The sequence below is a fragment of the Rhinatrema bivittatum genome, chromosome 3 (genome assembly GCF_901001135.1).
Source record: "Rhinatrema bivittatum chromosome 3, aRhiBiv1.1, whole genome shotgun sequence".
In the NCBI taxonomy this organism is placed as follows: Eukaryota; Metazoa; Chordata; class Amphibia; order Gymnophiona; family Rhinatrematidae; genus Rhinatrema; species Rhinatrema bivittatum.
In genome coordinates, this window is record NC_042617.1 from 9579099 (window position 1) to 9594217 (window position 15119).

At 50.2% G+C, this 15119-nt stretch overlaps 1 protein-coding gene across 1 annotated transcript in view; it reads left to right on the forward strand.

The window, feature by feature from the left end:
• SLC29A1 (solute carrier family 29 member 1 (Augustine blood group)) overlaps positions 1 to 14393 on the forward strand; it is a 73455-nt gene extending 59062 nt beyond the window's left edge. The window contains exons 5-6 of the mRNA XM_029592878.1: positions 2848 to 3047; positions 12444 to 14393. Of these exons, the coding sequence (XP_029448738.1) occupies positions 2848 to 3047; positions 12444 to 12555 (312 nt within the window). The 3' untranslated portion in view covers positions 12556 to 14393. The remainder of the gene's footprint in view (positions 1 to 2847; positions 3048 to 12443) is intronic.
• The last annotated feature ends 726 nt before the right edge of the window (positions 14394 to 15119 follow it).

Genomic DNA, 15119 nt, shown 5'->3' on the forward strand with positions numbered 1-15119 from the left:
CAGAGGTTCTCTCTCTCTCATCCCACCCCTTCCCAAAATTTGCATTTTGATGAATGACCCTGTAAGTGAGGAGGCGGCACAGGACTACGTATCTGGATGAGTTACAACTGCTATTGAGCAAGAAAAAGTTATCTGCCTAACTTTTAGATGGCCGAGTATGTTCAGTGGTGCGGCCGCACTGCTGACTGTCCCAGCTGAGTGAGCCAGATGTGTTTATTCAGCTAGCGGCTGAATCTCTCCCTCTAAAACATCGCTGTTCCAGAAACGCTCTGGGATCACGACTCCTGGAGAATTGTAGAGAATGAAGAAGCCGCGATTACTTGGGACATCTCCTTGCCAACAGATAAAAGAAATTTCAATGCTAGAAAAATAAATATCGTGGAAATTTAAACACAGAAACATAAGAACATAAGAACATAAGAACATAAGAACATAAGAACATAAGAAACATAGAAGTGACGGCAGAAAAGGACCTTACGGCCCATCCAATCTGCGCAGCAAGTTTATTTTAATTTAAAAATGTATAACGTGCATGGCAGGGTACAGTAAAGCATACCTAATATTAATAATAGAAATTAGCAAAATAAAAAAGCACGATGACAGCGCTGCCGCTAGAGGTGTTCAGTACCCAGCGACTATTCTGTGCATCGTAAGGAGAGGCAGAAGATCCTCAGGTATCAACTGATCAGGGGCCAAGGAAATAGGCTGCGAGCACAGCTGGACAGAGGGTGGTGCCAAGGCCTCCCACACCCCCAACCACGTCACTGGCAGTCCCTGCTTCAACCTCTTCCTCATGCACAGCGATCCACGTCTCTTGTGTTTCTGAGCTTTCTCACTCCTTTTCCTGCTGGTCTCCTTTTCAGCTCCTTGGCTCTCTCTGTTTCTCCCCCCTACACACGTGCGCAGTTCCTCCAGGTACCCTGTGCTGCTCAGCGTGACTGCATATATCTGGGGAGACTTCTGGAGTTCCTTCTCCCTGGCTGTGCATGATCTGGACAAGGGCGTGAAGAGTGAGGTGCTGATGACCCAAAATTATTCAGAGTAGTTAAATCACAAGCGGGTTGTGATAAATTGCAGGAGGACCTTGTGAGACTGGAAGTTTGGGCATCCAAATGGCAGATGAAATTTAATGTGGACAAGTGCAAGGTGATGCATATAGGGAAAAATAACCCTCACTGTAGTTACACGATGTTAGGCTCCATCTCAGGAGTAGCCACCCAGAAACAGAATCTTGGAGTCATTGTGGACAATACTTTGAAATCGTTTTTTAAGTGAGTGGTGGCAGTCAAAAAACAAACAAAATGTTATGTCTTAAAGGAAAAGGAATGGAGAATAAAACAGAGAATATCATAATGTCTCTGTATCACTCCATGGTGCGACCTCATCTTGTGTTCATATATCATACACAAACAGAATGCTGGGGATTATTAGGACAGGAATGGAGAATAAAACAGAGAATATCATAATGTCTCTGTATCACTCCATGGTGCATCCTCATCTTGTGTTCATGTATCATACACAAACAGAATGCTGGGGATTATTAGGACAGGAATGGAGAATAAAACAGAGAATATCATAATGTCTCTGTATCACTCCATGGTGCGACCTCATCTTGTGTTCATGTATCATACACAAACAGAATGCTGGGGATTATTAGGGAAGGAATGGAGAATAAAACAGAGAATATCATAATGTCTCTGTATCACTCCATGGTGCATCCTCATCTTGTGTTCATATATCATACACAAACAGAATGCTGGGGATTATTAGGAAAGGAATGGAGAATAAAACAGAGAATATCATAATGCCTCTGTATCACTCCATGCTGCAACCTCATCTTGTGTTCATATATCATACACAAACAGAATGCCGGGGATTATTAGGAAAGGAATGGAGAATAAAACAGAGAATATCATAATGTCTCTGTATCACTCCATGGTGCATCCTCATCTTGTGTTCATATATCATACACAAACAGAATGCTGGGGATTATTAGGAAAGGAATGGAGAATAAAACAGAGAATATCTTAATGTCTCTGTATCACTCCATGGTGCATCCTCATCTTGTGTTCATATATCATACACAAACAGAATGCTGGGGATTATTAGGACAGGAATGGAGAATAAAACAGAGAATATCATAATGCCTCTGTATCACTCCATGGTGTGACCTCATCCTGAGCACTGTGTGCAGTTCTGGTCACCAAATCTCAAGAAAGATACAGCAGAATTAGAAAAGGTACTGAGAAGGGCGACCAAGATGATTAAAGGGGATGGAACAATTCCCCTATGAGGAAAGGCTGAAGAGGTTAGGGATCTTCAGCTTGGAGAAGAGATGGCTGAGGGGGGTGGGGGGTATGATAGAGGTCTATAAAATAATGAGTAATATATGATGTATATAGGGAACAGTTATTTACCCTTTCCCGTAGTACTAGCACTAGGGGACACTCCATGAAGATAATAGGTAGCACATGTAAAACAAATCATAGAAAGTATTTTTTCACTCTGTGCACATCTGAACTGTGGAATTTGTTGCCAGAGGATGTGGTAAAGGCAATTAGCATAGCTGGAATTAAAAAAGGTTTGGCCACATTCCTGGAGGAAACATCCATAAACCACACTCATCCACGTAGACTTGGGAGAGCCACTGCTTATCCCTGGATATAAGAAGAAGGACTGGATCAATTCTTTGGGATCCTGCCAGGTACCTGTTTGGCCACAGTCAGAGACAGGATGCTGGGCATTTCTTATGGTCTTAGGGCTAGAAAGCAATGTTAATCATCAGAAGGGCTCTCTGGTGTCTTCTGCTAATGTCCACTCTGGCTTTTCTCTCTCCCCTCCTTTTAGCCCGGAATGGACAGCAAACTGCTGCACATCATGGTGATAGCTCGGCTGATCTTCATTCCCCTCTTCATCTTGTGTAACATCCAACCACGCCAATATACGCCCGTGTTCTTCAGCCACGACGCCTGGTATATCCTTATCATGATCATCTTCGCCTTCTCCAATGGATACCTTGCTAGCCTTTGCATGTGCTTCGGACCCAAGTAAGTGCGTGGTGTGTGAGGGGAGATACCCAGCCTGTCTCTGCTTATGCTCCTCTGTAGTACACAGTGTGTGAGGGGAGATACCCGGCCTGTCTCTGCCTGTGCTCCTCTATAGTACACAGTGTGTGAGGGGAGATACCCGGCCTGTCTCTGCCTGTGCTCCTCTGTAGTACACAGTGTGTGAGGGGAGAATACCCGGCCTGTCTCTGTCTGTGCTCCTCTATAGTACACAGTGTGTGAGGGGAGATACCCGGCCTGTCTCTGCCTGTGCTCCTCTGTAGTACACAGTGTGTGAGGGGAGAATACCCGGCCTGTCTCTGTCTGTGCTCCTCTATAGTACACAGTGTGTGAGGGGAGATACCCAGCCTGTCTCTGCTTATGCTCCTCTGTAGTACACAGTGTGTGAGGGGAGATACCCGGCCTGTCTCTGCCTGTGCTCCTCTATAGTACACAGTGTGTGAGGGGAGATACCCGGCCTGTCTCTGCCTGTGCTCCTCTGTAGTACACAGTGTGTGAGGGGAGAATACCCGGCCTGTCTCTGTCTGTGCTCCTCTATAGTACACAGTGTGTGAGGGGAGATACCCGGCCTGTCTCTGTCTGTGCTCCTCTATAGTACACAGTGTGTGAGGGGAGATACCCAGCCTGTCTCTGTCTGTGCTCCTCTATAGTACACAGTGTGCGAGGGGAGATACCCAGCCTGTCTCTGCCTGTGCTCCTCTATAGTACACAGTGTGTGAGGGGAGATACCCGGCCTGTCTCTGCCTGTGCTCCTCTGTAGTACACAGTGTGTGAGGGGAGATACCCGGCCTGTCTCTGCCTGTGCTCCTCTGTAGTACACAGTGTGTGAGGGGAGAATACCCGGCCTGTCTCTGTCTGTGCTCCTCTATAGTACACAGTGTGTGAGGGGAGATACCCGGCCTGTCTCTGCCTGTGCTCCTCTATAGTACACAGTGTGTGAGGGGAGATACCCGGCCTGTCTCTGCCTGTGCTCCTCTGTAGTACACAGTGTGCGAGGGGAGATACCCAGCCTGTCTCTGTCTGTACTCCTCTATAGTACACAGTGTGCGAGGGGAGATACCCAGCCTGTCTCTGTCTGTGCTCCTCTATAGTACACAGTGTGTGAGGGGAGATACCCGGCCTGTCTCTGTCTGTGCTCCTCTATAGTACACAGTGTGTGAGGGGAGATACCCGGCCTGTCTCTGCCTGTGCTCCTCTATAGTACTCAGTGTGTGAGGGGAGATACCCGGCCTGTCTCTGCCTGTGCTCCTCTGTAGTACACAGTGTGTGAGGAGAGATACCCGGCCTGTCTCTGCCTGTGCTCCTCTGTAGTACACAGTGTGTGAGGAGAGATACCCAGCCTGTCTCTGCCTGTGCTCCTCTATAGTACACAGTGTGTGAGGGGAGATACCCGGCCTGTCTCTGTCTTTGCTCCTCTATAGTACACAGTGTGCGAGGGGAGATACCCAGCCTGTCTCTGTCTGTGCTCCTCTATAGTACACAGTGTGCGAGGGGAGATACCCGGCCTGTCTCTGCCTGTGCTCCTCTATAGTACACAGTGTGTGAGGGGAGATACCCAGCCTGTCTCTGTCTGTGCTCCTCTATAGTACACAGTGTGCGAGGGGAGATACCCAGCCTGTCTCTGCCTGTGCTCCTCTATAGTACACAGTGTGTGAGGGGAGATACCCGGCCTGTCTCTACGTATGCTCCTCTGTAGTACACAGTGTGTAAGGGGAGAATACCCGGCCTGTCTCTGTCTGTGCTCCTCTATAGTACACAGTGTGTGAGGGGAGATACCCGGCCTGTCTCTGCCTGTGCTCCTCTATAGTACACAGTGTGTGAGGGGAGATACCTGGCCTGTCTCTACGTATGCTCCTCTGTAGTACACAGTATGTGAGGGGAGATACCCGGCCTGTCTCTGCCTGTGCTCCTCTTTAGAACAGCAGTGTGTGACGGGAGATACCCGGCCTGTCTCTGCCTGTGCTCCTCTATAGTACACAGTGTGTGAGGGGAGATACCTGGCCTGTCTCTGTCTGTACTCCTCTATAGTACACAGTGTGCGAGGGGAGATACCCGGCCTGTCTCTGCCTGTGCTCCTCTATAGTACACAGTGTGTGAGGGGAGATACCTGGCCTGTCTCTACGTATGCTCCTCTGTAGTACACAGTGTGTGAGGGGAGAATACCCGGCCTGTCTCTGTCTGTGCTCCTCTATAGTACACAGTGTGCGAGGGGAGATACCCAGCCTGTCTCTGTCTGTGCTCCTCTATAGTACACAGTGTGCGAGGGGAGATACCCGGCCTGTCTCTGCCTGTGCTCCTCTGTAGTACACAGTGTGCGAGGGGAGATACCCAGCCTGTCTCTGCCTGTGCTCCTCTATAGTACACAGTGTGTGAGGGGAGATACCCAGCCTGTCTCTGTCTGTGCTCCTCTATAGTACACAGTGTGCGAGGGGAGATACCCAGCCTGTCTCTGTCTGTACTCCTCTATAGTACACAGTGTGCGAGGGGAGATACCCAGCCTGTCTCTGTCTGTGCTCCTCTATAGTACACAGTGTGTGAGGGGAGATACCCGGCCTGTCTCTGCCTGTGCTCCTCTGTAGTACACAGTGTGTGAGGGGAGATACCCAGCCTGTCTCTGTATATGCTTCTCTTCATGGTAAATATATGATGTCTGAGCTAGGAGTTAAGAGGACCATGGGGTTGTGTGTGTGTGTGTGTGTGTGTGTGTTTGTGTCTTTCCATAGAAAATACACTGTGTATGAGAAGGATTACCCGGCCTCTCTCCATAGTAAGTGCACGGTGTATGAGAAGACTTCTCGAAGGACCAACAATTAAGTGACATCCTCGATGGCAGCCTGTAATGGAGATGCTGTGTAAAGCTTTAGATTAGTTTAGTTTATTGATTTTCATTAATCGCCTTTCTTAAATTAAGAAAATCAAAGCTCTTTCTGAGCATGCACGGGACGTCCCACACTTACTTCTCGCGTTTCTTCATCTGCAGCTCTTGTGGGAGACCTTCTAATATCTTATCATGTTAGCTTTCTAGTGTGCCTTCAGAATCAGCAGAAAATCGGACTCCTTCCTCAGTAAAAAAAAAAAATTAAATAAAAAATAAATAAATAGTAGCGGCATTTTTTGAGATATTTTCCAACAATTGGAAGTTTCTTTCCTTTTTTGGTGGGCCGTGCTGCTCCAAGTTTTTTCTTGTCTCAGTGAAGCCTATTCCAGACGTCTTCTGGGGGTTTGTCAATTGTGTGGTTTAATTTTCCTGAGTACGGCACAAAAGCTTCAAGAAGTGTCCTTGATGCGATCAGAAGATGTCCATCACAGACCTCCATATTGATCAGCATGAATCCCAATGACCTAGTTGTGACACCAGTCAAAGGATATCTCCCAAAACAACAAAAAGATCATTTAGATCAGTTTTTCAGATTGGTATTGAACTCCATCCTATCTGCATTGGCATCAAAAGCTGAGGTGTCAAAGAACAAAAGAGCTGCACTGAGCACGGGCAGTGCCTTAACATTAAGGAAGCCTCGTACACCTTTGAAGCTAGACTCCACCATAGGTATCAGAGCAGAGAATCTTCCTGCTCCTTCCACTTGATGCGTGCATCAACACTGGCATCAAGGGTCATTGATGTAGAGCATCAAGCAAAGGCTTTGAAGCATCGTCATGGTGCCCCATTGGTGCATGCTCCCAAGATCAGGGAAATATTGACATCTGCCATGCATGCTCCCAAGCACCCTTGTTTGGAGGAAAGCCCATCCTCCGTGAAAATCCATAACAATCTCCAAGTGGAGGGGGGCCTATCTCAAAGCCTCAAGTGACTCGAGAAGATCTGTCCTCTTTGGTGTCAGGGATCTCTGATGAGGATCTTGACAGGATTGTCCTCGAGGTGTTACAGGCATCGAGCAGCATGGAACCAATTGTGACTGTTCATTACATGATATCAACATCAAGGAAGGTTGCACCAAGTACATCTTGGGAAATACTGAAGAGCAAAATATCCCCAATGCCTCAAAGTACTTCAGACCTAAGCCCCACCATTCATTAGAGCAGGAGTCCCCTCGGTCCTTGAGGCTGCAATTCAGTCAGGCTTTCAGGATTTCCACAATGAATGTGTATGAGATTTGGTTGCATACAATGGAGGTAGTTCGTTGTGGAAGTCCAAAAAACCTAATAGGATTGGTGCCTTTGAGGACAGAGTTTAAGGACCTCTGCATTAGAAGGTCCCCTTTAGGGTACAGCAGTAAGGTCATTGCCACCTCAGTCTCTAGCTATACTGATCATCTCAGAGAAGTTTCTGCTGAGTTTTCTGATCAGGATTCGTCCACAGGTCTCCACTCGGAGCCCCTACTCCATAGGAGCTCTTCTGATTTTGTGCAGAAATGTCTAAAACCATTCCATTTGAATTAATAGGGTGAGCCCAGTGCAGAGAAGTCAAGTACCCTGGTGCCCTCAATGAGATGATGCACAGATGAGAACATGAAAAGACCTCCAGAAGGATAAGAAGGTAGACAGGAAGTATCATGTCCAGAAGGCTCTGGGATTTGAGAAAATCCAACTTCTGCAGCAGTCAGTAGTGGTTAAATCCACCCTTAGAAAAGCCAAGAGGTCTAGGGCTCTTTCCTCAGTGTCCCTGGGGAAGGAGACCCACACCCTGGAGCTTTTCAGAAACAATTTTTTGGAACATTCTGCTGAGCTCCTGTATAGCTTCTTGTCAGATCTTTATGATCCAGTATCTTCATTCCTTTCTGGAAAAGTCAAGGGAATTCTCTAAGTTCCTCCCAAAAAGAAAAGCAGGTTGAAATTGTTGACCTATTGGATTCAGGCGAGAAGTGCAAAAAGCATCTGGTCAGGTCGACCTATGATGACCATGGCAGTTGTAGCTTGCAAAGTCTGATGACTACGAGCTTAGATTGAAGAGCTAACCGGCAGGATAGACTCTCTGATTTGCCCCATAGGGAAGAAAATCTCTTTGGAGATAAAAGTCAGTGGCTCAGATAAGAGGCCACCGTTCCACACTTCAGTCATTCAGTGCCGCCATTTCTGACCCACCCTCCACTTCTCTCTAAGGTATATGTGTGGACCTCTGAGGAGACGTTTCTATCCTCTGAAGAGCCATTATCTTCTGTCCTCTTGTTCTGTCACCAACAGTCCTTTGACCTTGTCCTAGAAACTAAAGAGCCCTAAAACCCCAAGCAGGGTTTTCACTGGATCCAGATTTCATGGCCAGGGTTCCTGTTTTTATTCTAAAGGACCTCCCTGTTGGACACAGGCTACAATTTTTCATAAATCTTTGGCCCAGAGTAACCTTAGACAGCTGCATCCTTTGGACTGTAAGAAGTGGTTATAATGAATTCCTCCAAATCACCCCCTGCACCACTGAACAATGGAGCATGCTTCATCAAGAGCTCTCCTCGCTTTTACAGGCCAAAACAGTTGGAGGGGATTTTACTCCATGCATTTCCTGATATCCAAGGAAACTCAGGGATTCTGTCCCATCCTAGACCCAATAGCCTTGAGCAGAGAAGTTCAAAGTGGTTTCCCTGGTCACCTTCATTCCTCTTCTAACCAAGGGAGACTGACTGTGCTCCGTAGATCTCAGGGATTCTTACGTCCACATAGGGATCAGAGGCGGTATCTCAGATTTACCAGAGGAGAGCACTGTGGCAGCAGCAAATCTGCAAAGGATGGAGTTGCATGTATTTCTCTTATCTGGATGATTGACTGGTCAAGAGCGTATCTCCAGAAGATGCAAAGTAATCCAGGCGTCAAACCATCCAAGTGCTGAAGATGTTAGGATTCATTTTAAGTTTTCTCAAATCCCACCTCTATTAGAATTTATAAGAGCTCTGCCAGGTACAACTTGGGCAAAAGCTGTTCTCCCTGAGAACAGAATCATCACCTTAATGTCCACAGCATGAGGAGTCAGGAGAGTGAGCAGACATCAGAATGGAGCATGTTGAGAAGGTTGGCGTCAATAGTTCGTGTCACCCCCATGGCACATCTCCATTCAAGGCAAGCCCAATGAACGTTTAAGATTCCAGTGGGAAACAGGCCACACAGAATCTACAAGAGTGCCATACAATCACACAACAGCTCAGAGGCTTGATGGATGATTTATTCCCATCTGAGAGGGGATGCATCTTTCCAAACTCCACCTCCGCAAATTACCCTGACAATGCTTCCATCCGGGGCTGAGGTACTCATGTCTTGGAGCTTTGCCCCTGGGTCTCAGAAATCTCATCATATCAATTTTCTGGAGCTTTGGGCAGTATGGTACTCTTTAAGGGCTTTCAGAGATCAGTAGGCCAACCAAACTAGTCTATGTTTGGAAGTGGCCTCTCCAGACCACAGGCAGTGAGCTCTAGACCCCAGTGATTTATCCAGCTGTACAAAATGTCATTATAATAGGGTGAGAGTAGGTGGTGTCAGAGTTCACCTTAACCAGTCAGTCCTCTTGCCAAGATTCTTGCTCAGGCCACACGTCAACAACGGTGAACAAGCCTTCCAGTGACTCGACTGCAAAAGAGCCGTAGTCTTCTTTCTGCACTGGGCTGAAGCCCACAGAATGTTCAGCAGCTGTTTGTTCCTTTCGATCATAAAAGACCTGGGATTGCTACAACCAAAGAGCATGCTATCGAATTGGACAGCAGATTGCATCTCCTTTTGCTATACCCTGGCAAGCTTTACTCTAGAGGGGCATGTCAGAGATCGTAAGTGGGGTCGCTTCAAGGGCATTAGGCACCCTAGGCAGACCTTTGGTCTTGCACCCTACCTCCTCACCCCTACTGGTGGCAGCTCCAGCTTAGCGCTCCCTTCTGTAGCCCTGGCACAGCACCCCCTCCCCTCTTTACTCTCTGTCCATTGTGCCCAACATCACCTCTCCCTCTCTCCCTGCCCATCTCCCCCCTCTCCACAGCATTCTCCTTTCTCTTCCCTCCCCTCCATGCCTAGTACATCAGCATCACCCTCTTTGCTCAGTTTCACAGTGACGGATCCTTTCTCTCTCCCTCCAACCCACACTCTTCTCGCTTTCTCTGCCCTGTCACTTCCACAACACACTCCCTCTAGCCCTCACTCCTGCAGCCCTTTCTCCCTTTTTCTCTACCCCTACCTGCCCAGTATCCTTTCTGTCTGTCGCCATCCCTTCTCTTTTACCCAGCATTCATTGCCCTCCCTCTCTCCCCCTAATGCAGAAGCTCCAGGCCTCTTTCTGCATTCTTCAGCTGCTGGTGGGATGGGCTCTGCCAGTGGCCTTGGGCCTCTCCTCTTCAGCTGCTGGTGGGATGGGCTCCGCCAGTGGCCTCGGGCCTCTTCTCTCCTCTTCAGCTGCTGGTGGGATGGGCTCCGCCAGTGGCCTCGGGCCCTCTTCTCTCCTCTTCAGCTGCTGGTGGGATGGGCTCCGCCAGTGGCCTCGGGCCTCTTCTCTCCTCTTCAGCTGCTGGTGGGATGGGCTCCGCCAGTGGCCTCGGGCCTCTTCTCTCCTCTTCAGCTGCTGGTGGGATGGGCTCCGCCAGTGGCCTCGGGCCTCTTCTCTCCTCTTCAGCTGCTGGTGGGATGGGCTCCGCCAGTGGCCTCGGGCCTCTTCTCTCCTCTTCAGCTGCTGGTGGGATGGGCTCTGCCAGTGGCCCTGGGCCTTTTCTCTCCTCTTCAGCTGCTGGTGGGATGGGCTCCTCCAGTGGCCTCGGGCCTTTTCTCTCCTCTTCAGCTGCTGGTGGGATGGGCTCTGCCAGTGGCCTCGGGCCTTTTCTCTCCTCTTCAGCTGCTGGTGGGATGGGCTCTGCCAGTGGCCTCGGGCCTCTTCTCTCCTCTTCAGCTGCTGGTGGGATGGGCTCTGCCAGTGGCCTCGGGCCTTTTCTCTCCTCTTCAGCTGCTGGTGGGATGGGCTCTGCCAGTGGCCCCGGGCCTCTTCTCTCCTCTTCAGCTGCTGGTGGGATGGGCTCCTCCAGTGGCCCTGGGCCTCTTCGTGATCTTCAGCAGCAGTTACAGGCTCTGAGTTGGCGGGATTTGGCTGCCCCCAAATTTTGGGTGGTCCAGATGACCGTCTAGTTCCCCTAACGAAGGCACCGGCTCTGCTCATAAAAGCTTTGGTGGCCTGCCTGATGGTCTCCATGGGAGAGACCTGCAGAGCCGCAGCATGGATTCACATCTCACTATGGTTTGGACGTTGACTCCACAGTAAATTTGGACAGTCTGTCCTCCAAGGTCATTTTGAGGGGCAGAGCCCAGCTCCACTCCCACCGAGGGCCCATTACTATTTATGTCCTCATTTCCCTGCCCACTCTCCCCCCACCCACCCGAGTTTTGTTAGGAAGCAGCCCATAGCTAGGGCCTCCCAATTGTAGGGGCCACTCATCCAGCTTGAGGGCAGTAGTGTGGCGAGTCACACGAACTCGGCTGCCCCCACTGGGAGCTGGATTGTAGAAGAGGTTAGGGGATTATATAAATGTGAAGGCGCCCCATGCGACGTGGTCAGCAAGGGAGAGGGTACTCCCAGGCTTTGCACAGCGTCAGACCCGCCACCCGTGGCGTCGCCCGGCTGCGTGCACTATCATCCTGCTGCCCTCAGGGAGGCCTCCTGTCACAGGGAAGCGGCTCTTGCTTTACCAGGGTCGTCTCTGCATGGCCTCCTCTCCAGCAACAACTACACACTGAGGCCAATAGCCAAATGCCGACTTTTCAATATTGCCAGCACTTATATCTGGGGGAAGGGGGGAAGTCGGTGAGTGGACGCAGGCCATTTTTATTTGTAAAGGTTGCTTAGAGGAGTCTGGAGGGGTGGGAATTGGGCTGCCAGGCTGGGGCCTACACAGCCCTTATTTGGTTCAGACACTGTGGCTGTTTAAACAGGTGAATTCTTCTGAATACAGTCAGTTAAGTTAACATTTATCTGCCTACTTACCAAATAACTTTAAACCTAACTGGTGATATTCCAAAGACAGCCAGTTAGGCTTCAAGTTATCCGGATAACTTTGCTGGGGGATATTCAGCGGGCCGTTTAGCATCCGTTTTCTGGGTTTTGAGACGTGACCACTCTGTGTTGGGTTGTGTGAAAGGAGAGTAGAGATAGGTGGTGCCTGGCGGACCAGCTGCAGGCTGCCCTGAGGCCAGTGCTACCCTCTTACCACAGCTGACCCTGGCAGTGGTCCCCAACCTTCCCCTGGAGGCATCCCCTAACCGGTCCGGTTTTCAGGATATCCATCATGAATATGCATGAGATGGATTGGCTCACCCTGGAGACCCGGTCTCATGCATATTCGTTGTGGCGGTCCTGCAAACCCGAGTAAAAGTGCCCTGGACGGACGGCCGGAGTGAAGAGAAATGGTTTGCTTTTCTTCTTGTCTTTTTGTACTGTGACTGAGTGCTTCTGTGTCTGTGTCCTCCCTGCAGGAAGGTGCTGGCCCACGAGGCTGAAACCGCCGGGGCTATAATGGCCTTCTTCCTCTCGCTGGGCCTGGCCCTTGGAGCTGCTTTCTCGTTCCTCTTCCGAGAAGTGGTGTAATGGACCGAGAATGTGACCCGAACCTCTGAGCGCTGAGTGTCACCCTCGGCAGGACGTCTTCAGCGAGGGAGCTGCAAAGCATGCGCACAGCAGCTCCTGCCGTGGAGCGCTCCTCCCCTGACTCTCTGCCCGGTGCTGTCTCTCGCCCCCTTCTTCTCTGTCTCTGTGTGCAAAGTGTTCCTTTTCCCGCAGGGACATTTACAGTATTGGGCGAAGGTGCATCTTGTCACTGTGCTGCACATGTCCTCTGTCACAGGGGAGCACACATGCCGTATCTCACTGCTGCACATTCGCTCTCTTGCTGTGGTAGTATTGCAAGGAGCTTATGACTTTATACTTTAATAGGACTGGTTTCACCGGAGCCAGATGTTTTCGCTCGCTGTCTCACTCATGGAGTCCTCAGGATCGCTGCAAACCTGCAGTGCACACGAGGCAGTCCGTCTTCTACTACAGTCCATGCCTCCTGCACACGTACTGCAAGCTTTCAGTATGCGCTGTCTGCAAGCACGTTACCAGCTTTCATCATACTCTGTACATATGCACATTGCTCGCTTTGCATACATTATACACATCCATACTGCTAGCTTTCTGCACGCTGTACGCATGCATCCCACCAGCTTTGTGTACCCTGTATACACGCACGCAGCCAGCATACAGAATGTAATATAGATACATCCCACCAGCTTTGTGTATACCCTGTATACATACCCGTAGCCAGCCTTCAGTGTGCACTGTACGCATGCATCCCACCAGCATGGTGTACCCTGTAAGCACTTGCGCAGCCAGCCTTTGGTGTGCACTGTACACATGCATCCCACCAGCGTTGTGTACCCTGTATGCACACACGCAGCCAGCCTTCGGTGTGCACTGTACGCATACATCCCACCAGCTTTGTATACCCTGTATACACGCACGCAGCCAGCCTTCGGTGTGCACTGTACGCATGCATCCCACCAGCTTTGTATACCCTGTATGCACACCAGCAGCCAGTCTTCAGTGTGCACTGTACGCATGCATCCCACCAGCTATGTGTACCCTGTATGCACACCCGCAGCCAGCATTCAGTGTGCAGTGTACGCATGCATCCCACCAGCTTTGTGTACCCTGTATACACGCACGCAGCCAGCCTTCGGTGTGCACTGTACGCATGCATCCCACCAGCTTTGTATACCCTGTATGCACACCCGCAGCCAGTCTTCAGTGTGCACTGTACGCATGCATCCCACCAGCTTTGTGTACCCTGTATACACGCACGCAGCCAGCCTTCGGTGTGCACTGTACGCATGCATCCCACCAGCTTTGTGTACCCTGTATGCACACCCGCAGCCAGCATTCAGTGTGCACTGTACGCATGCATCCCACCAGCTTTGTGTACCCTGTATGCACACCCGCAGCCAGCATTCAGTGTGTACTGTACGCATGCATCCCACCAGCTTTGTGTACCCTGTATGCACACCCGCAGCCAGCATTCAGTGTGCACTGTACGCATGCATCCCACCAGCTTTGTGTACCCTGTATGCACACCCGCAGCCAGCATTCAGTGTGCACTGTACGCATGCATCCCACCAGCTTTGTGTACCCTGTATACACGCACGCAGCCAGCCTTCGGTGTGCACTGTACGCATGCATCCCACCAGCTTTGTGTACCCTGTATGCACACCCGCAGCCAGCATTCAGTGTGCACTGTACGCATGCATCCCACCAGCTTTGTGTACCCTGTATGCACACCCGCAGCCAGCATTCAGTGTGCACTGTACGCATGCATCCCACCAGCTTTGTGTACCCTGTATGCACACCCGCAGCCAGCATTCAGTGTGCACTGTACGCATGCATCCCACCAGCTTTGTGTACCCTGTATACACGCACGCAGCCAGCCTTCGGTGTGCACTGTACGCATGCATCCCACCAGCTTTGTATACCCTGTATGCACACCCGCAGCCAGTCTTCGGTGTGCACTGTACGCATGCATCCCACCAGCTTTGTGTACCCTGTATGCACGCACGCAGCCAGCATTCAGTGTCCACTGTACGCATGCATCCCACCAGCTTTGTGTACCCTGTATGCACGCACGCAGCCAGCATTCAGTATGCACTATAGATACATCCCACCAGCATTGTGTACCCTGTATGCACACACGCAGCCAGCCTTCGGTGTGCACTGTATGCATGCTTCCCACCAGTTTCATTTACACTATATGCATGCACACAGCCAGCCTTCGGTGTGCACTGTACGCATGCACCCCACCAGCGTTGTGTACCCTGTATGCACACATGCAGCCAGCCTTTGGTGTACACTGTACGCATGCACCCCACCAGCATTGTGTACCCTGTATGCACACATGCAGCCAGCCTTTGGTGTGCGCTGTATGCATGCATGCTGCAACCTTGCAGTGAGCAGCATACACAGTGTGTCAGTATACCACACCCTGCACACATCCAAAGTCCTGAAGTAATTATAAGAAAGCATTGCCCATCCCTGCACCAATTCAACGTTACACTTCCACAGTGTCTGTAAAGTTGTTAAGCAGCTTCTTGGCAGCAGCCATTTTCAGGGATCTGATTGGC